General features: G+C 43.0%; 1 protein-coding gene and 1 long non-coding RNA gene across 4 annotated transcripts in view; one reads left to right on the forward strand and one right to left on the reverse strand.

Annotated features, from left to right (window-relative positions):
• Positions 1-25,019, reverse strand: part of PLCB1 (phospholipase C beta 1) — a 306,384-nt gene that overhangs the window by 109,435 nt on the left and 171,930 nt on the right. For all 3 annotated transcript variants that reach the window (XM_005486821.3, XM_005486820.3, XM_005486822.4), the window contains exons 10-12: positions 14,474-14,620; positions 7,614-7,771; positions 4,797-4,879 (exon numbers count right to left, since the gene is read on the reverse strand). In XM_005486821.3, the coding sequence (XP_005486878.2) occupies positions 4,797-4,879; positions 7,614-7,771; positions 14,474-14,620 (388 nt within the window). The remainder of the gene's footprint in view (positions 1-4,796; positions 4,880-7,613; positions 7,772-14,473; positions 14,621-25,019) is intronic.
• LOC106629378 (uncharacterized) overlaps positions 1-25,019 on the forward strand; it is a 58,038-nt gene that overhangs the window by 25,560 nt on the left and 7,459 nt on the right. The window lies entirely within an intron of this gene.

Below are 25,019 nucleotides of genomic sequence, written 5' to 3' on the forward strand. Positions count from 1 at the left end.
TGCTCTTCATGACAAAATCGAGCTGGGTATAGAGGAAAAAAAGACAAAAAAAGCTCATTTTTCTCTTGCAAAGCAGTTCAGCCCTGGCTGTGCCCAGCTGGGCAGTGTTACCAACTCCCAGGTCAGCATGGCCAAAGCAGAGCTGGGAAAAAGGCCGGGTGGCCAAATGGCATCTCAATCAGAAAATGTGATTTCCCTGGGATCAGCATCCTGGCTGCCCCTGGAAGCAGAGAGGGGCTGAAGCACTCATTAGCTCAGTCACTGACAGAAAATACTGCCAGGAGGCTTTGAATTATCCCCCAAAGCAGGAGCTGCACACATTTAAATCCCCACAGCACTTGACAAATGCTGTGTTTTGCATGCAGCATAGAAAGAAGCCAAAAGGCACTTTGAGCTGGGGACGGGAACCACGCTGAAGACAAGCAAGGCAGCAGAACACAGAAGAACCCCCATGGGAGAGCAGATCAGGCTGGGACACTGTGTGGGTATCTCCAACCAAATAAAGGCCCCGCTCCAGCAGAGTGTGCCCCAAATGCAGGGGCCATCAGTGAGCTTTATTCCAGCCTGCTCCACCAGCCTGTGTTCTGAACAGATCCATGCCCTCAGAAGGCAGGAAGTTCAAAGGACAGCTCCTTGAATCAAAAGAGGCCATTTACTGAAACTGGAGTAATTCGATATGACATCACCATCATCATCATCCTTACGTGGGCACAACTCCAAAAAGAACTCTCCATAGGAATTGGAAAAAAATAAAAAGCAAGAGTTAAATGGAATAAATTCCCAGTCACCACCACAGCTAGAACAAATTCTTCTGATCTTCTGTGTTTAATTACATGTTTACCTCAAAGAGAGCACAGTGAGAACTTTCATTTTTGCAAACGAGAAAAATGTAATGCAGCATGATGTTGGTTCAGCGTATAAATCCCAATGTCACTGCATCCCAGAGGCAGAAAGCGGGAAAATTATGTGAAAAACCAATAGGTTTTAATACCACAAAAAACCCTTGAGGTAGCAACAAGGCCAAATGAGGAAAATCTGGACATTTCAAAGTTACTTGTCTTTGTGAACTGGACTATGTGTACAAATATTTTTAAAAGCTCCTAAGGGGGGATAGTAAAAATTTATGAGTACCAGCATTTAACTGTGTGGTAGATCTTTGTGTTCCCTCTCTCCCTAACATACATACCTGTGTATGTACTGCTGCAAGAGACAGACCATTAGGAAAAGCAGATTACAAATCCCTATTTTAAGAAGTTGGAATATTGGTTTCTTTTTATTTCCCATTCTTTGAAAATTACGAACCAGAGCAACAGAAACACCAAATTTTTTAAATCAATACGTTCCTCCAATTTTGTTAAGAAGTCAAACCCCACGTATTTCCTGGTCCACATCTCCTGTTACTGGAAACTCTCTCAGCATTCATGCATTGCAGTGAGAACTGATTGTCTGAAAAGAGCTGACTTTATCTGCTTTAGGATTTTCACTGTGCAGACACAGACAGGCAGCACACACACTTGTCATAGGTGCCCCCAAAATGTGCCAGGGTGAGAGGACAAAGTAGGAGCAAGATACCTGGAGATACAGAAATACAAAGAACATTAAGAAGTGTTCTCATTACCATTATTGTACTGCCTGTATTTTGTTTTACTGCTGTGTTTGTGTCATGCCTATCATGAAGGTCAACCAGAAGCTCCTTGGCACAAGTGCTGCTCCCAACATTACATTTTTATCACTTCTGCAGAGATATTTCCTCTGCATAAGACAAAGGCACAGATGCTTCCCAGAAGAGTCTAAAATAATTCAAAGTGTGGGACGAAAAAGTGATAAAAATCCTGTTAATATTTGAAGCAACAATTCCAGCCAGAAACCAGCAGTATGAATAACTGTAATTAAATTTAATCTTGGAAGCAATCTTATATGGATACTGCTCAAGGATCACTTAACCTTTTTGCTCTGTCATCAGTGCATTTCTAATTATAGAGAGTCTGCTTTCAGATCTGCAGATTGCTTATCGCCTTGCAAGCCCCATTTCAAACACCAAGGTCTCCTTGAGGTCCTTTCAGCATTTCCAGGGCACTCCTCTGCTTTTTTCCCAGAACCACGGCTTGGTTTACTGGTCCTTTTCTCAGTGGGCATGTTTTAACTTCACTAGAAATGATGACATACATAATAATTTATGTCATCTAAAAGTTACATGCTTGCCTCTTTTCCTTAACTTTTCATTGCATACAAACAGGCAAGAAAAAATACACTGATAGTGGAGTTATAGTACAGGAAATAAAATCCTTCATGTGCTGTGGAGATAGTGGAGAGGAGCCCTTCTAGGAGACACATCAAAGGAAAGCAAATGAGATGATTTACACCATGTGGCAAAAAGTGATTTTTCCCCTAGGTGGACAAAAAGTGTCAAAAATATTCCCATGAACATAAACCGGAATAAAGAAAAATTGTGTTTTAAGTCCAGTGGTGATTAACACTGTCATATCTATGTGATGATGTGAAACTTATTTACCTCTGATAATTGCAGCCTGTTTACAAGCCAGGAACACAGGCTAAAACCATATTTTTGTTTAAGCCAATGCCAACATTTCTAGGATTTCACAAATGGCTCTCACAACTTGAAAATCAGAAAAAAATATTTGGTCCTCTAGAAGTAGGAATTGATGAAAGAGGATTTGCTTGACAGCAATTCTAAAAAACCATTGGCACTTTTTTGTTAACATTTAGGGCAAAGTCCAGTCTTAAGATCCAGGAGAAAAACAACACTCTAAGGAAATGAAAAGACAAAAGGAGCATTCCATGAAATTAGGGGAACCTTTCTGTGAGTGACACGACTAACTGCAGATTTCTCCAGCAGCTAGTGAAGGAATTAAGGGGCAATTGTAGAAGCTGGTAAAATAACTAGAAATTATGTTCAGGCAAAACAAAATCAGAAAGCACACACACACTGAATCTGCTCATTTACCACAGCAGAAAAGAACCACTAGCAGGAAGCCTCAGAAAGAGCAAACACTTGGTCATGGTTCTGCGAACTTGCTTTGCTAAAACCCTGTGTGTTAGCAGTGCATGGAGAAGGATATCAGAGAGCACACATCAGGTCAGTTCCTTACCCCGTGCCTGGGGGTTTCTGCAGAGAAAGGCTCCATTCCTTCCTTGGGGCAAGCTGTAAACAACAGGAATGCAGAGGAACCCTGTCCCCTTCCAGGCACATGCCTGCAGTGCCACCCTGCCTCATCTGAGGATTTTAAAGCCACTTTTGTGTATAACTTACATCTGACAGGAGTTTATTTCATAAATCTTTCTACTTCTTCACCTTCCTAAAATAGATCACCCTGGAACAGTTGAAGATTTAAGTAATGATGACTTTAAAGGAAGAAAAATGTAACCCCTGTGGTTAAAATAAGTTAGCTGTTGTTTTTCCTCTGCCTCACATGAACAGAGTGGATGTATATTGTAATAAATCCAGAAGAATGAGTACAAAATATAATACTTTCAAAAATGATGGTTGACAACTTCCTAAAGGCCAGAATTTGGAAGCACTGTGAGTTCAAACCTACAGGAGCAGGTGAGTGCAACCCAAAGGGACACAAAGTACACCAAAAAGAAATGAGAAAAGGCAATTAAACACAGCCTCTGTGTGGGCTTTCAGAGGCAGACAGCAATAACTGAGCAGGATTTAAGAGACTGTTTGGATCACAACCACGTGCCCTCAAAATGTGAGCAGAACAAACACATATTTGCCCCCAACAGGTAAATTTGTACCCTGGGATATTCAGGTAGTGGAGCTCAGCCCTCTGATTTTAAATCTTTCTACCTACATAATTTTTGGTCAGTATTGTCACATCTGTTCTTTAAAAACATTCTTACACAGCTGCTTCTACCAGTTCCTCCCCTTATGACAAGAATGTTCCTCCTAAAAAATGGAAAAGCAATTAGCCCTCACCTTCTCCTCTTTCAGAAACAAAAGTGCCAACCTCATTTCTGATTTGTGTTAAAACATTCAGAGCTGCCCCCAAGAATAATTTCATTTTACATGGAAAAAAACCCAAAAAACAAAAGCAAACCCAAAAATTAGCTTCTAAGTTCAAACTGCCCCCAGAAATGTTGGAAATGTTTTCACAGCAAATAAAAACACAAAAGGGGAAAAGACAATTCAAGTTAAGGTTAAGGTTATGTGTCACTGTTACTCCAATTTGAACCATGTGATCTCTGCATTCAAAACCAAGGTTAATGTTACAAAACATCAGAATTAGAAAAATAAAATAGATCACTGGGACAAAGCTAGAAGTGTTCTCATCTGTTTTTTCTTTTCTTACACAGAAAAATTGTCCTTTTCTTGTAACTAAAAAAAAAAAAAAAAAAGAAAATTAAGTAAACTTTTGCAAACTGTGCAAACTGTTATTTTTTTTGGCAGAAATTAACAGTTCCTGGCCATCCCACCACCTATTTTGCAGTCCTAGAAGTCCATGGTTTGGCCTCTGCCTCGAACACAAGACAGACCAAATGCTGAATGTGTTTGTAGCACAGAACAGGGTCACAAGCAGGGGAAATACTGCCTGGTTTTCTCTGGAGTACTGCTGCATTCCAGCAGGACAGTGAGAAGTTAACAAAATCCCTCTCACAACCCAACCTCCCCTCCCAAAGAACAGGTTCTGATTCAGGGAGGTTTCCAAGAGCAGGCCCAATCTCACTTTTGGATAAGAGCTGTTGTTTGGGTCACAGGTGCACACACAATTTCATGCCTAGACCTTATAGAAAATGAAACGTGAGACAAAGAAAAGGTGGTAATTACTTACGAATCCACATGGTTTTCAAAGGAAAGGAGGATTGGGAAGGGTGATGTCTTAAATGCACATTCAGCAATAGCTTCTATTACTTCCTAAAGAATCAAAATAAACACAGTTACAAACTTAACTCTCTAAAGAAGCAGAATTGCCTTTGAAGACAGAAAGGACCCAACAAGCTCTGAGATCCAAACTTCCTTCCTAAACCTCCCAGAAGGCTCTGGATGTGCTCTTGCCAAACCCAATTCTTCAACCTGAGCTATGATCGAATCTCCAAAACAGCTGATGAGTCTCAAGCACCACATTTCTCAAGAAATGACTTATGTCAGCCCAAATCAATAGTTTAAATGTAAAGCTTGGTTTTGGTGTGGAGCTGCTCCATGCCCGCAGCTACAGCTTTCATGCAGCTTTCATCTGCTCTGACAAAGGCAGATCTTCCAAACAGCATGTATCCATAAAATCCTTAGTTACTCTGCCTCGCATTTTAGTTTCCCCTGTCTTTTTTTATTTTGATGGCAGAAATCCCTTTAAGGCAAAATAAAAGAAAAAAGAAATCTTTACTCAATTAAAACAGTTGGTTCTGTGGTAATTATCAGAAAACTCAGCAAAGTCCATAAAGTTTCCTGTCAACCTTACAGAAAATGAAAACCCTAAACCCAGTAGAAAAGTCATTTGACAATGCTGATTTCAGTGAGGTGCACAATAAATGCACTCATAGTTATGAAATGTTTCCCACTTGGAACAAATCTCTCTTCCAGAAGAACACAGAAAACACGGAAGACTTTTCATATGCTGGCAAACCCTCGAGTTTCTGAGAACCCATAAGGCTCTGCCACACCAAATCATAAGGATGACTAAAAGACCTAAAAGATATATTTATGTTAAACAAGCTTTCTCTGGGGATTCCTCTTGTTCATTTTCTGCACTTTTAGAGGCCCAACTCAGAAGCATAACAGCAAGAAATCCACTTCCTAAAAGAAGAGCTGAGCCTCACTGGATCAGCCCTGCAGGGTTAAACATGGGTACACACACAGAGAAGCCCCCAGCCTGAGCAGAACCCTGTCACAGCAGAGCGTGAGCTGATACCTGATTGAGCATTCAAGGCATGGAGTGATTCTCACACTCCTGACACATTATTCCCTGCCATTTTGCTCCTCCCCAGCCCAGCAGCACACACTCAAAGCACTGAGTGTTTGAGTGGTGAAAAGAAACTGAGATGTTTTTCCACATTTTGCTGGGTGGATTAAAAATGCCTGCCCTGGAATGACCTATGAAATACTCCTGAGGAGGTTTAAAATACCTTTCAATATCTCTCCTGCCAGCACAGTGCCAAGGGTTGAACATCTAAATATCCAGGGACAATCCCTGTTCCTGCTAATGATCCTTTTAAAAATCAGATTAACTTTGTTATAAATTCCTGCTCATGACCAAAGCAGTCGAGAGCCATCTCCCTCAATTAAAAGACTTCCAGCAATCAAACCCCATGCCTATAAACATAATTGGCTTCTCATAAATATAACTGGGAAGTTAATAACAAACGTGCAAGAAGGTTGTTTTGTGTGTTTCTGTGATTACCTCAATCAGGGAAGAATCAGAGAAAGCAAACTGGAAAAAAAAAATGGATTGTCCTGGTACAAGTGAAATTAGTGCTCTGTCTGTGGCAGACCTGTTTGCTTTTTTCCCTAAAGAATGGCACTAGAAGACAAACAATCCCCACCCAACAACAGGTTTCAAGTATGGGAAAAAGGTCCCAAAGCTGTAGCCAAATGTAATCCCCAGAACATAAGCAAAGTCAGTAATGAACATTTTCCCACATATCCCTGCACACAATAAATGTGTGCTAGAAATGCATTTCCATTGTGAGTTAGTGTCTCAGATGAAGAAGAATTACTTCTTCACACTTCAAAAATGATTTCCTGTGCTGACTACCAATCCTAATACTACAGGCAAACACCTCCATTATGCTCTTCTAACACCTCAGATCAAAAACTCTTTAAGAAGAACAAGAAGATAACAATTTAAGGTTATTGCTAAGGGTTTGGTCTCTCTACCTTATACTGTAGGAAAGGAAATGGAAGATGGAATTCAATAATAAAGATGACATGTTTGGGGTTTGAATGGCACAAAAATCCCTTCACAGCCTCCAAAGATGCTGATTTTTCCTTTTCACCCTCCAGTGCTTTGAGTCTGGTCCCAAACATCAGGGATAATATTGCACACACACTTATTAATTGTTTTTAAGTATGATGCCAAGTGTCTGGGTCCTGTGCATGCAGCCTGCCCACCGGACATGAGCAGCCTATTCTCTGCCCACAGGAATTTAAAGGCTTGTAAATTGTTGAGATCTGGCTGCTGCTTCCTGTCCCAGTTCAGGACTTTTGCCTCCTACTGCGAGTGACCATGCAGAGAGGGAAAAAGGAGTGAACTGACGTGCTGGTTTCTGCTGACCAAACCCTGTCCAGCTCTGTCCCCTGGCAGTGGTTCCTCCCAGTGCCTCCACACCCCATTTGTGTCCGTGCAGAGCCAGCTGTGTGGCTGTGCCTGGTCCTTCAGCCCTGGCTTTGGCCTATGTCTCTGGGAGCTGTGCTGCAGGGACATGCACAGGAGCATGGACCTGGGCATGGAGCCCAGTCCCCAGATGGCCCTGAGAAACAATCCCTGTTCCTCACCCTGCCCTGACCACCAGGAGCCTTTCCCCACGCAAGGTGCACATGCTGCAACTCTCCTCTCCCAGCCATTCTGTGCCGCTCTGCCCTTTCCTCCAGCAGCAGCTTTTGCCCTCCCAGCAATGGCTGTGCAGGAGCGGAGCCAGCCCAGGGGAAGGTGTACCTTGAAGGAGATCTCGGTGGTCATGGTGAAGCCGTGGGTGATGACGGGCTCCTCCTCGGCCGTGCGGCCCTTCCAGCAGTCCAGCTCCACGCAGCGGCAGCCCGACAGCAGCACCTGCCGGTACATCTCCACCGAGGAGTTCCCTGCCAGCTGCCCAGCTGCACACAGCACAGGGAGAGGCACGTCAGCCTGGGCCCCAGCAGGGGATAAACTGCTCTGACAATGTCAGAGCTGCAGCAGCTTGGGCCCTCGCCTGGGAGGGACAACGCGGTCATCGCTCCAACTAACGTGAACAGCGGGACAAGGCAACAAAATCCTCGGGCACAGGCAGGGTCATGGATCCATCCCTTTGGCACAGTCAATGCCATGGTCTGGATCCATCCCCTTGGCACAGTCAGGGTCAGGGTCTGGATCCAACCCTGTTTGGATCCTGCCATTTGGCACAGTCAATGCCATGGATCCATCCCTTTGGCAAAGTCAGGGCCATGGATCCATCCCTTTGGCACAGTCAGGGCCATGGATCCATCCCTTTGGCACAGTCAGGGTCATGGTCCGGATCCATCCCTTTGGCACAGTCAGTGCCATGGTCTGGATCCATCCTTTTGGCAAAGTCAGGGTCATGGTCTGGATCAATCCCTTTGGCACAGTCGATTCCATGGTCTGGATCCATCCCTTTGGCACAGTCGATTCCATGGTCCGGATCCATCCCTTTGGCACAGTCAGGGTTATGGTCTGGATCAATCCCTTTGGCACAGTCAATGCCATGGTCTGGATCCATCCCTCTGGCACAGTCAATTCCATGGTCTGGATCCATCCCTTTGGCACAGTCAATTCCATGGTCTGGATTCTGCCCTTTGGCACAGTCAGGGTCATGGTTTGGATCCTGCCCTCAGTCTAACAGAGAAATAACCCAGCTGAAGCCAGCTCCAAAGCTCTGATGGACAGCATCAAATACATGAAATCAATAATAGCAATAATGATAATAACAGCAACAACGATAATGAACAACAACAATAACAACTTGGTTCTGTGAGATTTTGTTATCCCTTAACCAGCAATGTGAAATTCAGACTCAGGAGACCAAGACCACATTTTCTCCCACCATGCAATGCAGTTCAGTACAAGATGAAACAAACCCCCTGCAGTCACTAATGGCACCACCATTAGGTCTCAAATCAATATTTAATATGCTAACCACAGCAATGAGCTGGTCAGTTAAATTTCCCTGATGTGATACTGTATTATGCAGGGAGAAATTCAATTAAACTGTCCTTTTCCAATAATGAGATAATATAAATCTAAAAACGAAGAAGGAAAAACTCATTTTTTCCAAACTTGCGAAGTATTAAGAAAGGAACCCAAAAAAAATTCCACCCCAAGCCAACAAAGAAGTCCAGCTGGATTCAGGGAAGGATACCCAGCTAGGTTGTCTTCATCTGCTGCAACAGGTTTGATTCCAGTCACTGAGATACAAATCTCTTGCAGCAGAGAGGGAACATAATGGAAGAATGGCTTTGTGCCTCTTTTAGATGTGAAGAAAATGGATGCAGTTTCCTCCTCTCTAGCAGACTTGCTGAGAAGATCTTCCCGGATTTCTTGAAGGAAATTAATTTTCTTTTTAAGGAGGCAGTGAGTTCATTTACTGCAAAGATTCTTTGCTGGCTGGGGACATATAAATACTTCATCTAGACTGGCGTGTACTATAATGCAGATGAATCCTCATTTTATTGTCTGTGTGATTCTGTGTTTAGGTTTTATGCTGGGAAATACACATTTTGGGATTTGCCTCACAAAAAGCATTGTCTGCTTTTGCTCTATTTTTACCTTGCACTAAAACCTGTGTAGCAGAACCCCTTACTTGCAAATCCCTGTTCACAGCTTCTGTCTGATACACGAGGTCGAGCAATCATAAATATCCACAAGGTATTAACATGACTCCTGTTGAAATCCATCAGAATTCTCAGTTTCTGCTGGAACCAGTGACAAATATCTGCTAATAACAGAAGGAATTGGCCAGGGCTGGAAAGCTGAAAATCCAAACGGAGTCAGCAAAGTGACAACATGTCTCTTTTTCTCATTTTCTTTTGGAATTTAGCTTTTTCCTGTTTCACCTTTGATTATGGCAGATTACCTTTCCTCACACAAAAACCTTTTTGGTGCAATTCCAATGCCTGGCTTAAGTAGTGGCTCTTTTTCTCTGCAGGATGCAAACAAGCATAAGCATGGGTCAGGGAATAACAACTCACATTTCCATGTGCTTATGCCTGAGCATCTGCTGATGAAATCTTGGCTCTCACAGGGATTCACTGAACTCTACTGCCTAAAAACCCCATTTTCACTTACAAAACTGCTCTAATGTCGTTTTTCTTTTCCCTGAGAGCACACAGAGTTTGGATTAACAAAGTGTTTCCCAAGAGACACTGGTGGTTATCAGTGCTGAGTGTTCTGTGCTCAGAGATCCCTCACCTTCCAAAGTGCTTAAGTAAATGATGACATGCATCACTTGCCACATGACACTTCCCACACCTTATTAATAAGGCTCAGACACTTTGGAAGGATTCCGGCAAAGCATAAGAGGATATTCAACCTCCAAACCACACAACCTTCAGAAGGACCCCCAGGCAGAGTGTAAAATGCTAGCACATGTTTAATAGCCCCAACAGCTTGTTTTTCTGAAATACAGAGTATGAGAAATGTGCTCCTAAATGTGGGGGTTTTGCATACATTATTTAGAAATATCTATTGTGTGAGTCCCTGTTTGCATTCTAAAATGTGATAACAGACATTATAGGGAACACTTCCAGTATATTTTTAATAGCCTAGGTACAGATCAATTTTTCAATACTGGAAATTGAAAGCATTATGTATTCCCTTCTACAATACAAACAGTGTCTACAATAACACCATGCATAACATTTGCATCCCATCACCCTATGTGAGCTAAGGAGAAATGGATTTTGACAAAAAATTCACTTTTCAGAAAACTGTGACTGGCTAAACAACACCTGACAGGACAGCATGCAAAATGAGCTGGTGCTGCCTGATGTGAGCTGAGGATGTGACCCAGGATTCCCCACACAGAGCATTTCCACACCTCTGTACCTCTGAGCTGCTCCTGCCTCAGGAAGCGCATCCTTGCTGGGCTCATCCACCTCTGTTTCTCCAAGTGGAAGTTATTTGCAGTAAGTGGAGTTAAAACCTGGTTGCTATCTACTGAAGACATCTTTCCACCCCAAACTGGATCCAGCTATTGGGAATCACCTGACTCTTCATTATTCTAGAACCAGAGGCTGGTCCTTCCCCCTGTTCCAGCAGTTTCTCCCAGCACCAGGTGCCTGTATCCTCCCTTTGCTGGACATGAACACAAGTTCCTACATCTCCTCTCTCCAGACAAGTCCTGCAGGAGCACCAGTGCCCTGGATCACACACTGGGGGTTGCAGTGTGCAAATCAGAGCCCCACACTGCTGGCAGCCTGGCTCCTCACTCCAGCAGCCACACCAGGTGCTGGCAGCTGAGATTTCATAGACCCAGCTGCCCATTTATCTGAGTTTATTTTGCTCCTGAGCTATTTCCCCATGCAGGACAAGCAGATCAGACCCCACACAGCAGCAGGGAGGTGTCCCCAGCTCTCCTGCCCTTCCCTATGGAACCTGCTCTGGAGGCTTTGAGGTGAGGAAGGGTTCAGGAAGGGCTGAATGCAGAAATCAGCAGCAGCAGTGGGACTGAGGAGGCACTGGGAGCAGAAGAGCTGGAGAATGATGGATGAGAGGTAACAGGCAGCACCAGAGAAGAGAACTGCCCCTGGTGAGCCATTTTTCTAGGAACAACAGGGTGAACAGGATAGTTCCACACTGGCTATGTGTGCTCAGCTGAGATTGATGTTCCTTCTAGCCAAAACTGTGTTCCAGGCCTGTGATTTCAGTATTTCACATTTCCCATCAACAACAGCAAGCTGCCCAGCCCTCAGAACATGCAAGGCTGGGTGTGGCATGCCATCATTTGTCTCTGACTTTGGGTGCTGCTGAAAGAAATGCTGCCCAAAAAATCACTCCCCACTGTGCCCACAGCAGGAACCTGAGAGGAGACTCCAGGAAAAAGCAGGGTTGCACTTTAAGGGTTCCAAGGAATAAAGAATTAAATATGATACCAGTGAGAAAAAAAGATGAGACAGTAAAAAAGTTTCTCAAAGATGACACTTCCTTAAGTTAGCCTAGGTTCACTGCAAATCACTTCTTTTTACCTTTGTTCTTAAAAATTACATTTCCCTAAGAAAAAAAGAAAGCAGTAACACTTCTAAATAAATAATCGGGACTTGATGTACTGCCAAGGGTTTCTACCAAAGGCTAGGAAAGTGATCAGCATAATTAAAAATAAATTCAGAGTGTGCACATGGTGCTTTTTATGTTATAATGTTGTTTCTTTGTGCATGCTTTTTCTGGGTTTAAAAAAACCAACAAAGGGAGAGATAATTGGTAGGGCATTAAGCTCAGTAATCATAAAGTAATGCCAGGCTGAGTGGTTTTCTTATTGTCCTGGTAATTATTACATGGCCAGTTGCTATTTCATGGCCTCAGTCAGGGCAAAGGTGCTCCCAAGGCTTCCCTTGCAGAGCCATGAGCACTTGGGCAGATCCTTCCAACTCTTTTGGGACAGGGAATAGCCAGCTGCCATTAATTTCATTAATTGTATTTCCTTGTTGGAAGAAAGCAAATGCGAGTGTGATTGCTGTGTCCCATGCAGGTTCAGAGCACAGTCCCAGGCTGTCAGTTTTTGTAATGCACAGATAAAAATCAAATCCTGAATCCCATTGTGGGCCAGCTGCCACACATTCACTGCACATAATGAACCCACTGAAAGGGAAGGGCCTGTGGTTGGTGCCTGTAAATGTGAAACATGAACTCTGAAAAGGAATTTGAAAGAGTTTCAGACTTCTCTTGCACTATCCCCTGGGTTTATCCTGATTTACTCCCCCCATTTACCAAGCTGGGAATATTTTGTCAAATTAAGGCTGAAGATCATGTTTCCAAATATAGCCTCTGAAGCTCCTTGGAAATGCAGGCAAAGAAACCTGTAGGTGCAGTCTGAGATGATCTGCAGACTTTCACATCTAAGTCAAAGCAAGTGTAGCAAGTGTCAAGGTAAATAATTAAACATGTGAGGTCACTGGTAGTGCAGCTAAAAAAATAGAATAGGTTGGACTAATCATGAATCCTTAATTCTTTGGGGTTTGGCTTCTGTACCTCTAAACCTTTGGAGCACATCTCTGTCCTGATAAGAATCTGTGGCATGGACCTGGCTGTAAATTCCTGCTGGTAGAGGGGAGAGCAGTCTTTTATCTGCTCAGATCAACCTTAAATTGCATGGTCTCTAAATCTCCTGTGGGCCTGTGCTTCTCCTCTGGCACTGCAGCTTGACTGTTTTCTTCCAGAATATCTGTATGAAGCTGCAGCATTCGCCCTAAGCACCAGCTAATCCTCAGTGACAGCACAAAGTCCTCACTGGAGGTAAGAGGTCTGCAAAGCATCACAGTTACAAATTGCTTTTGCTTTGGCCACGTCTTCACTCCACCAAAGGGCATAAATTTCTGCATATTGGAATCATAACTTAAAAGTGGCCACGCTGATTTTCATTTCTTTGAATTCAGAGAAAGAAAATCCCTGTCAAAACAAATACTTGTGTGACAAGTTCTAGCACAAAACACGTTTTACAGCTGAGATATAAACCCTTGAAAAATGGTGTCTAATGGAAACAATGACAGTTCATTCACTCTGTGAAAGCTGGCAAAGGAGCTGGAACAAACACAGAGCAGATGAAAATAACTTCCCTGAGGTCTGTTTAAAGTGGGCATCACCACCGCCTGGGCTTGTATATGTTTTGGCATACTGGCACTCTGAAGGAGTTGGTCAGCTAAGGCCACTCGGTTAACAGCATTAAGAAGCCTACATTACACATAAACCACATTTTTAGCACTCAGTGCAGCATCATTTTTTAAATTAAACATAGTGCTAAGTCATCAGCAAACATGACAGGACAAAGCAAATATCAAATCAAACAGGAGAGAACCCCCTGTGCACATCTGCTTGCCCCAAACATTTGCTCCCACGTAAACCAAACTAAAATAGCAAATTTACAATTATTTTCTCACGAGTTAACAAAACCTTGGACTAGGAAACAAATGCCAAAAGTCAAATTCCCAAACTGCCTTAGCTTTTTCTGAGTTTTAATGCATTGGTGACTTTGCTGGGCAAACAACACAGTTCAGACTGTAACTCTAATTAACAGGAGTTTCTGGGTGCTCAGCCTTTTTCAAAACATGACAGCACCTAAAAGTTTCAGCTCAGCTGTCAGATATTGGCAGGGAACAGAATTCCCTCCTGGCACTTATGGGCTGTCAGAAAGTTATGTGCCATGCTGAACCTCCCTGATCTCTGAATCAAAGCAAATTTCATGGAGCACAGCAAGCTGCCAGATTTCATGTTTATGGGCAAATTTATGAGCTACAGAGATGTTTCCCATATTCTGCTTTGCACACTTGTCCTTCTGTCTTTGTTGCCATAAAAAGTATAATGTTCATTCTCCTCCCTAAAGATGGGCCTTAATCTGCAATACCATTTGAGAGAAACTTTTCAGGGACTTCACTGTGTTTCTGACCAGAACTTTTCTGTACAAAGCAAGTGCTGCTCACCTGTTAATTAAAGTACAAGTGCACTTATGTTGCAGCTGCAACAAAAATCGAGTGCCACTCTTGCTTCCCTGAAGAACAAACTCCACCACGTGTTTAACGCTGCTAATTTCAGTGTATTTTATGTCACCACTGAAAACACCCAGAATTTCTGCAAGGTCAGACATCAGGTGGTACCTGTGAGGTAGGTGTTGTGTGAGGAGTTGATGAAGTAGTGTGACAGTGGCTGAGACATGTCCTCATTCAAGTCCAGTTTCTCAGGGGGGACGACGCCGTTCTCTTCCCCGCTCAGGTAGCGCATGAAGCCATCCACGGAGATCTGTCCTGGGAGAGCAACCAGGGAGAGCACAGTCAATCCCAGCTCACACCCCGGCATGGGCAGCTTACAGTGCCACCTTTTACCTCTGGATTTACAACAGAAAGATTTAATGGCATGTTTGGGTATAAAAACGTAGACAAGAGACACATAACGCAAAGACACAGGGATATGACAGATTCACACTTTTTTCTAGCTTTTTGCATTAAAATTATCTCAGCCCTAAAATTCTCATGAAACTTCAAAAAAATATCCATTGTGCTTTACATAGTTCAAGTCATAGAGCTAATTGGCCTTTTTCTCTCACTGCTGCCATGTTAAATTTGATCTGATGTCTCTTCTTGGGATGGAACCACAGCAGAAGCCATGTCAGCAGCTACAGCCCTCAGTGACATCCTTCTCTCTGCAGGGTTTGGAGCTTACCAGCACAAGAAATTTATTTTTCTTCCCCTTCAAACACCTCTCCTCTAATTTATCTGATTAATTACAATTCCCCTCCCCATGGGGTCACTCAGTAGTGCTTTGTTAAAACACTTAAAACCAGCACAAACATAAAAATGCCTACTTTTTCCTGAGGCACCTGGCAATTGAAATGTTCAACACAACCCAGTGCCACAGAGGCACCTCCTGCTGAAGAGGGCAAGAGCCTACTCATCCTCCCCTCTGCCTTATCCCTTTGTCCTCTTTCCCTCACACTCTGCACCTTCCCTGCCTCACTCTGCATTTTTTCCCCTCACACTTGGCATATTTTTGACTTGGTTCCTAAAGCACACGTAAGTGTGCTAAGTTTAGTAAAGCCAGCTAAAGTTTGGTAAATAACAGATCCATTTTGATGTTTTTATTGTGCATTGGAATAGGCCTGAAAAACACAAGAACAAGTGTGGAGGGGAAATACAAAAGAGTCTAATGTATTCTTACCACAGACATTCCCAATACCTCAAAATTAGAAATGTGCACCTGAATTAAAAACTTCTAAGAGTTTGGAAAGGCACTGCCCAGTCAGTGAGGAAGTGTCTCTGTCCCTCTCTGTATTTGAACACTCCTGCAGAAATACTTGAGGCAGTTTCTCAGCAAATGGTTCCACGGAACACCTCAAACTGCTGCTCCATGCAACCTTCAGGGGGCTGGAATTGATGCAGAGATCAAAACAGAACCACCACATTGGGAACCAAGTGAAGTCAACAGAATCTGGCATTTCTCCATTCCAATTTTATAGGAAGGAGAAGTAATTTCCTACTAGAAGAGGAGTATGTTGAGAGGTTCTATTGAATTTCCTGACTGTGATCAGCTCCATTATATGAAACACGGGAAGTGTTTGTGCAGCCTGATCTTTTTCTGCATCCCTGGCTCCACCTGATTGTTCCAAAATAGTTACAAGAGAGAGAAAAAGAAAAGAAAAGCACAAATGACATGGCAAGTTGTACACATTTCACAAGAATTCCTTACTAACTGCAGCTACACAATCCCATACCTTTCAAGAACTATTACAATTGATCAAATATATGAATGTTCCTGGATAAAAGAGAAAACCACATAAAAATGTAACTGTTGCTTTGTGCACAAGTATCAAGGCTCTTTTCTGGTCAACATTTGCCACTTCTGCTATCCCAGATCCTTTTTCCTGGAGCAGTCTTCAGGCAGGTGACACACTTCTGGCAAATGATTTATCAAAAACTCACAGAATTTCCAGGGGTAATTAAGTGAATTCTGTTTTCTATGGTTCTTGTCAACATTCATCAATCAAAATGTTTTCTTCTGCAGCTCATGAGATCTGGACTATCCCCATTCCTGGGAGATGGTGATCACACATTTGCCATGAAGCAGAATTGCAGCCACTGCAGTGGTAGGACAGACTGGGCTTTGTGAATGCACTTCTCAGAGACTCCTCTGTTTGAAGATTTACTGTGTTATCACTCAGTAAGAGTGTGAAAACACACTCTTGGTGTGCTATCCTAGTCCTGTTTGCCAGATCCAGAGAGCCAGGCCCGTGTCTCCTGTGGGGCCTGTGGCAGTGCTAGGTCAGACACAGGTGACAGCCCATGGAAAACTGTTCCCATGCAGCTTCCAGGGCTGGAAAAAGCTGCTTTTGACACAGAAATCCTTCTCCCAGAGCCCAATAAGACACAGGTAGCTTGACCAGATCCTGCTTTGCCAACCCTTTTAACAGCAAGCATGACCAGCATGGTGCCTGATGTGGAAATGCTCCTGTGGCCCTGGGCGCTTGCCAGCTCTCAGCATCAGGATGTAAACAAACCCTGCTCACTCAACACCTGCTCAAAGACATCAGGGTTCAAAGCAGGCTTGAACTGCCAAAAGAAGCTGCTCCTGCAGTTCTGTGCCCTCTGCAGAGCACCAAGCCCAAAACAGCAGCAGCGCAGTAGCCTGGGGGAGATTTAATAAAAGTGCTGCTAACCCTGAGAACTTCTCAAACAGCTGCTGGGTCTAAACTTCATCCCCTTATTTTGATGTGCAGCTTCCTAATTTTCCTGGGCTCTAGCAAAATTTTCCTAGCCCAGCCTGCTCCCAGGAGCCTTCCAGTCCTCCAGGAAAAGTCTTGGGATGGAAAACAAGAGAGGCACAGCAGACAGCAGAAAAACCAACATATGTGAACACTTTTCTTTGCATTTTATCCTTGCAACTTTAACAACAGCTTTCACCTGTCCCTTAAAGTTTGTGGATGATCTGTATGACAACTAAAATGTGCATTTGCGTGTACACAGTAAACAGGTTAGGCCACATGGATTTTAAACATTTCTATCTGTATATTTGCAAACCTCACTGTGCTTTCCATTTGTTTACAGCCATGCTGTTATCCATTCAGTTATAATCTAACTGAAAAGCACCATTGTGCCAAGAGATGTTATTAAAACAAAAGAGAAAACAAACAAAAAGGAAGCAAGACAATTAATTGGCACCTCGTATCTCCCAGTCAGCAGCAGAGAATTGCAATGGTGTTTTGTCTGACAGTGAAATCAGGTTTATTCCAATGCAGTCTGTAACAATAATCGCATTTGCTGTAATCCCACACAACTGAGCAGCCCTCTCAAATTGAAGATAAGAATCCAACAAGCAAAGCAGACACTTGATAATCCAGTGAGAGATCTGTGAATCGTGTCCCATTGGGAACTCTCTCTCACAAACAGGCCCTGCAATTCCCAGCTCATTAGGGATTAATATTTCATGCACAGTGTGGAGCAGGATGCACAGATCCTGGTGTGTCTCCTGACACTGGGCACACATGAGCTACTGCAGAGAAGCTCCCAGGATGAATTTCCATGGAATTCACACTGTGTGGGACACAGTGTGCCAGAGCTGCTCTGGTGGCACTTGCAGGGTTTGCACCCAAGTGGTGCTGGAAGCTGCTTGGCTTTCCAGACACATTTCTACTGCTCTATTGGTTGGGAGTTGTAGTGATCTTATCACAAAGCTCCCATGCCTTCTCGGTGATGTCTCACAGGCATCTCCTTGCAGCACTGACTCCTCCTTCCTCACAGCACAGCCACCAAACCACAGCCCTCTCCTCAGCCAGCTCACCCACTCTTTTGCAGCACTCTTCTTCTTCTTGGGCACAGCTGTGGCCTGCTAAGGGCAGGCCTGTTCCTGAGTTTGGGGGTTGGTACAGCTGCAACTCCTCAGCTGTGAGATTGCCTTCTGCACTGTCTTTATTTTTCTACATTCTATCCCTCCACAGGGGTAACTGCAGTTTCTGCTTATTCAGTTTTGCAAATCAGGGCAGGACAGGACTGTCCCACTGCACTGTCCACTCTCTGCCACTCTTGGTGACAAAGTCACCACAAGGAGAGAACACAGAATGAGCTCAGCCCAGACTGAAAAGACCCCAACCCTACAACTGGGTAAAGACTTCATCCCAGTTATCTTAGTGCTGCTTTGTTTTAGAAAAAACAGTGAGCATGGCAAAGACCCTCAGGTCAGGATCTGCAGATACATCAAAATATCACAGTAGCAGCCACCATTTACACACCAGGGGCAAAAATCATCAGTAGCTCCTCCATTTCAGCAGTTCTCTCAATGATCACTAAGGGCAGAAATTCACACTAGTCAGCCTTATCAAATTAATAAGTAGAGGAACAGCAATATATCTGAATTACTGCATCTGGCTATTAGTGAAGCATTTAATGAAGTTTTAAACTCAGATTTTTCCTAAATGGAAATACTAATCTGCTAAAAAGCTCAGAGAGAAATAAACTGAGGTCAGCTTAAAAGATCAGGGTTTCTTTGAATTTGAAAGCTGAACTGCACAAGAAGTCCAGAGGCTGAACACTGATCAGTGGTAGGTCCGGTTTCATAAAGTCCTTAATAATGTGAAAAAGTAGAACCAACAACACAGGGTTTAAAAACCAGACAGTTCTCTGGTGGCTGTTGGCAAAACAAGAGGGCAAAGCTATCATGAACCAGGTAAATGGGACACAAATAAATGAGAACACACAACAATTCAAGCTACACAGCTAATCACTGGAGCAAAGAAAAATCCAAAATATAGAGGTGAACAGGGAAGATAGGAATCCATCACCCTGAGAAACAGATGAGATGCAGAGAACAGCAAGTCATCTGTAAAGGAAGCTGCATCACAAAAGGTGATTAAGAAAAAGGAATTAAACAGGTAACGAGACCAGAGTGAGCACTAGAAAACTTGGGGTGTGTGTGTCTGAAAAAGCTTGGCAGTGCTTCAATTAAGTGTGCTAGGAAACAGTCTTGCAGTGGATTTATTGCTTGTGTCATTGCTTAAATCCTTTAAAATCAAAGCAGGACAATATCCTGTTGTGCTCAAATCTCATTTCCTTTCTCTAAACTTGGAGGAAAACATAATGGATCCAGTCCTGCCCTCAGTTTTAGTCATTGAAATACCTCCTGTAATTAGAGTTACCTGGCCACAAACCAAAACAAGCTGTCTTGGGGAACATGTTCTTGCAAGAGAAATGGAAAACTCCCTCAGTAAGGAAGGGACAGAGCAAGATTCCTCTCTCCAGCCTTGGATGGGTACAGTGCAGTGAGCCACAGGGAGAAGTGAGCACAGAGAATGATACAGGATCAATTATCCTATAGATATGGTTTATCCTAATACAAGATCAGGATCAATTATCCTATAGATGTGGTTTATCCAGATACAGGATCAGGATAAATGCTTACTGAATGGGACACAAATCAAATGAGAACACACAAATAAAAAGTCAAGCTACACAGCTAATCACTGGAGCAAAGAAAAATCCAAAATACAGAGGTGAAGAGGGAAGAAGATGCCCTGGAACCCATCACCCTGAGAAGCAGATGAGTGTGAATGACAAGTCAGTGAGGGAAATCAGGGAAAAGCAAACCTGGTGTGTCTGAGCAGCCTCCATAGAAGAGCTTGCTCAGTGCCCACATGCCCAAGGACACTGAGATCCAGAGCTGTGTGCACAGCAAGGCTCCTCAAGTAAAGCAGAGTTCAGGGTGCCTAAAACAGGAATGCTTGTCACTCCAACGAACTATCACATCCACTTTAGCATCTGGACAAGTGCACAGAGAAAACCAAGAGTGGATACAATCATTTACCTTTTCTGGGGGTGGCAAGAAAATGTTTGCAGATGGAAAACCACTTTTCTGAACTATCAAGATGAGGCACTGCCGCCCAAGACACTGAATTCACTCCAGGGAAGAAATATTTCCTACAAGCTTCCACAGGAGCCATGCCAAACGGCAAATCTACTTAAATCAGAATTAAAAATCAGAATTAAAACTTGGGGAGCATTCCAAGGACACTGCCATCTCCAAGGGAAAGGAAGGTGGAGTGGCACCTGAGGAAAAAGCAGGTTTCCAAATCTCACTGGTGCCTGTAGGCAGGAACCATCCAGGTTTAACAAGATCTTAAAGCCAACTGCAGTGTTGAGTGTGGTATTTATTTACTCATTTTATTACAAGTCAGAGGCTTTTTCAGCCTTTTCAGGCTCTCAGGAAGGAAGGGCTCTGACCCACAGGGGATACACAGCCTATGAAAAGGAGACATTTTTCTGCAGTAGTGCTAGAAAACAGCAAAACACACATTGAAGCAGGGAGGATTCTAAGCACTCAACATTTTCTCTTCCTTACAATTGATACCTTGGAAACACATTTATTTTGATGGCTATTGATCCTTTGAATGCCTGCAGCAGCTTTAAAAGCCTCTGCTGTTACAATGCACGGTCACAGTTCAGAGATTCTGGTAAGCAGAGCTTTCCTGACAAGGAAAACAAGTCTTGGAGCAGTTCCTAAAACTTCAGCAGGCAGATGCTAAACTTGTTAGAAGGCAAACTTAAATAACCAGTAATTGTTAAGGAGTGGGGCAAAACGCCAAGCAACCAATCTCTCCTAAGTCTCAAGACTGAAGCAGGGTTTCACAGCCACAAACCCATCCTCTGCTCTTGACTTCTCAGCAGAGATGTGGCAGAAATTGTTTCTGACAGGATATCCCTTACAGCACATCACAAGACAGTCAGTTTAGATCCAATTAAATCCACAAAACCACTACAAAAGCACCTTTACACCAGTCCCTAGCTGCAGTGGGATGAGCACTTTGCAACATGGCAGGTTTCTAAGGCAGCTGAGTGGAAAGGATTGAAATCAGACAGATAAAACCACCATTCATCCCAGCATACTGCAGTTATTTCTGACAGACTTGAAAGAGGGACAGTGCTGGAATATGTCACTGTCTTGCCAAACCTCTCAAAAACATCCTCTGTACAATGCTCAGAGTGATCCTGGGAGATGGAATAATGTTAAATGTTGGCTTACATCCAATTGCTAAGTTGCACCAAAAGACATCTAAAAATATGTATTTTTCTCTGCTAAGTGATATTTCTCTACCTAAGCTATTAATGCACTTGCCAAAAGGACTGCCCTGTACTATCATGGGAAGAGATAAGAGTGTCAGTGTGCTCTAAGGGCTGAAAAAAATCTAAGAGAAAAAAATCACAGGTGACATTTTTACTTCCACAATCTCCTGCAACTGAAAACTGATTAACATTAAAGAGAAGTGGAAAAGAAAAAAAGGGGTGGCACTGCAAAGACAGTGCAAACAAACTGAGAAGGGATTTTAGTGCTTTTAAAGGGCATTCCTTATCTGTTCTTTAAATTGGGTCCTGCAGCTGCAGGCACTGCAGTGGACAATCCCTTCCATAAAGAACTTGAGCTCTCTCCTAACAACAATTGCTTTTTTTGCCCTCTTTGCTACCTCTGCTACTCTGTGCCAGGACCACATTGTTAGGAAACTTTTCCTCACTTCCAGCCTCAATTTACTCAAGGCCACTTGATCCCTGTGTGTTCTTGTGCCAGCATTGTCCCTTAGTTCCCCACCTCATGCTGCCTCCCCAGAGTTCTGCATTTATGGGTGGGGCATGAATTTATGGGCAGGGTATGTATTTATGGGCAGGGTATGTACTGATATCCTTCCAGCTGGAGGATACTGGTGGATATTGAAGGATACTGGCAGATATTGAAGGATACTGATGGATACTGGTGGATCTTGGTGGCTGACTGCATCTGCCAGCAGAAGGAAACTCCCTCCCATGGATGCTGTACCCCAAACCATGCCATGTTTGTCCAAACTTTATCTGCGTTTGTTTCCCTCAGCACTGGAGTCCAGGCTCCTTTATATTTTCAGAAACAAACCTTATCTAATATTCATCTTCAAATCATAAATTCTGCTGCTAAAATTGAATACTTCCTCATGCTCCATAAAAGAGGTAGCAACAAGCACAGAAGAAACAGTTTGACTGCTGGACTGAGTTTTCTATTTATGGGCTCTGACAGTCTGAGGCCAGGTCAAACACAATACAGAAAAATACTCTCCAGTGGAGATGCAAAAAATCCTTACAATTGAGGACTTTCTGTTCTAAAAGGTTTTTACATTTAGTTTTTCACTTGAGATGCAATGTTCCAAACAACTGCATGATCTGAAATTAATTTTTCAGCTTAACTAAAAAAGCAACCTCCAGTGTATTAGAGAAATAAATTTTGCCAACTCATTTTGACAAATAGTTTCCATTAACATATTTATGCTGCCACATTATCCACACTAACACTTGTTGCACATATATATATATATATATACATACATACAGCTATATATATATATTTTAAACATTTTTTTAAAAAAGGTTTCCTGGTAAGCTACCTAGCTGCTGACAGCCTGGCCTAACCTACAACTTTGGTGTGGCTTAAACATTTCAAGAGTAATAAATCATGCCTGGGATCTATTGTTCTGTCAATATTTGAGACAGAAACAGGGCAGAGAGCTCTTCCCCTGTACAAGTGGAATGCTGGAAAACACTGACAATCCGAAAGTGAATGGGCTTTTGGGGAAGTATTCTCACTTTCCATGTTCCAGTTGGGAGGCCAAGGAATTCCAACTGTTCTCTAACACTTCCTACAAGTGTTTCATACCAACCATTTGCCTGAATGATTTATACATCAGAATTTATGCTTTAAATATTATGAAGTATGTCTTAAAAGTAGAGCCATGGCTGCACAGTGCTTGTTTGTGCCATTAAAATCTGTTACCTAGGAAATTACCCCCTTCTGCCACCAAAGGAATCCAGGGTGTAATTATTCTTAAGCAGTTACTAAAAGGTGAATTTAATGCAGTGGGGTGAAAATGTTTAAATTGCATAAAAGTTTAAAGGAGGAGAAACACATTTATGCTGGGGTGAATAGTGCCTGGTGTTAAGGCTGCCATGGGAAAAATACATACAATAGATGCTGTATAAAATTAAATATAACTTAATTGAATGATGATTGCTTAATTTATTTTATTACCTAAGAAAAACTCAGTGCAACAACTACCAATAAATGTGCACCGCAAAACAGAATTCATACTGGAATTCATGGAGAGAGTCATGCAACCAGCTCCTCTACAATCCTTACAAATGCATGTATAACCAAAGCTGACACACAGCAAGCAGATACAGAAAAAATCTGCAGAAACACTGTGAAATGTAAGAGCTGATCTAAAGGGTTGGCCCTTTAAAATTAAAGAAGCAGAGAATATTTAAATAAATGCATCCTTACTGTGCTCAGAACAGTGCAGGTGAGCAGCAACAAAAGGCTACAACGGGGACCAGGGGAATGATGAGATCCCAAAAGCATTTGAACAGTGCACAACAACTCACCAGAAATCCATGTAATTAGCTGTGAGAGACTCATTAGAAGAGAATATTGTGGTACAGTGGATGTGCACAGCCAATGAGCTAGGACAGGGAATTAGGAGGAACAATCATCAGAGGAGTAAAGGGCTAGCACTAGCCAAACAGGGAGCAAGGAGGCAGCTGTGCACATGGTTTCCACTTTATAAATTTGGATTTACGTTTTTAAGGAAAAAAATCCCTGATTTTAAATAAAGAACTTTTCAATGCATGACATTTTATTTGCTAACAAGCATGTACATCACACTTTTGGAGGTTGTCTGGGTATCTGTGTTTATGTTTCTGACCAAAAACTGTCTGGAAACTTCAATTCAACAACCCTGGCAGCAGGAAGCCTGAGGGATCATCCCTTTTCCAGAATACCACATTAAAAGGTTAAATCACTGCTCTAAATATGTGCTTACATTTTGGTGACATTTTATAGACACGAAGCATTTTTTGACAATTATTCCATGAGTGCAGAAATGAGTGCACACCTACACTTCATTTAATATACAGTGAGTTGCATTCCCAACTCGGAGCAGATGCACAGAAAATATTGTGTCCCCATGTCATCCCTGATTAGCCAATTCCTGTCATTTTGGGATTTACACTGGAGCTGCTGCCAGTTCTGCAGCTCAGCTGCCAGACAGGGAGGTGGTTCTTCAGCACAGAGGTGGATATCAGGGTGTGCCAGCTGGACGCAGTGCACAAGCCTGAAAAGGGGAAAAAAAACCCCAGAACAATCCCACTAAAAGAATTAACTCTCTGTGATCTTTCCCTTGCTCAAGTCAGCATTTTCAGAGAGAACTGATTTTTAAAACAAATAGATCCCACCCAGGATGAGAGGCACGTGTGGAACAGCAAATGTGTGCACCAAGGTAAACAGGGTGAGCAAATCCCACACAAACCTGTGTGCCCCAAGGTAAAGAGGTGAACAAGCCCCACTGGAGGCTGGGGGCAAACACCAACCACAGCACCTTCTCCCTGGCCTCTGTTTCACGTTTTCTCCTTATTGCTAGGCACACCACACACCTCCTTCTAATAAATCCTTTATTTGGCTGATGTGGAGTGCTAATATTTGGGTAGCGAGGATGATCTTTCAGGTAACAGACTTTCCTGTAAGGTAAGCACAGAGCACAGCTCTAATATTTGCACAGATGAGAAAGGAGGTCACAAGGGGTTCCATTTCCTCAAGGAACTGCTCCTGCTGACGTCAAGAGACAGTTTGCATAAATATGGCCAAGAAGCAGGA

The sequence above is a fragment of the Zonotrichia albicollis genome, chromosome 3, assembly GCF_047830755.1.
Source record: "Zonotrichia albicollis isolate bZonAlb1 chromosome 3, bZonAlb1.hap1, whole genome shotgun sequence".
NCBI lineage: Eukaryota > Metazoa > Chordata > Aves > Passeriformes > Passerellidae > Zonotrichia > Zonotrichia albicollis.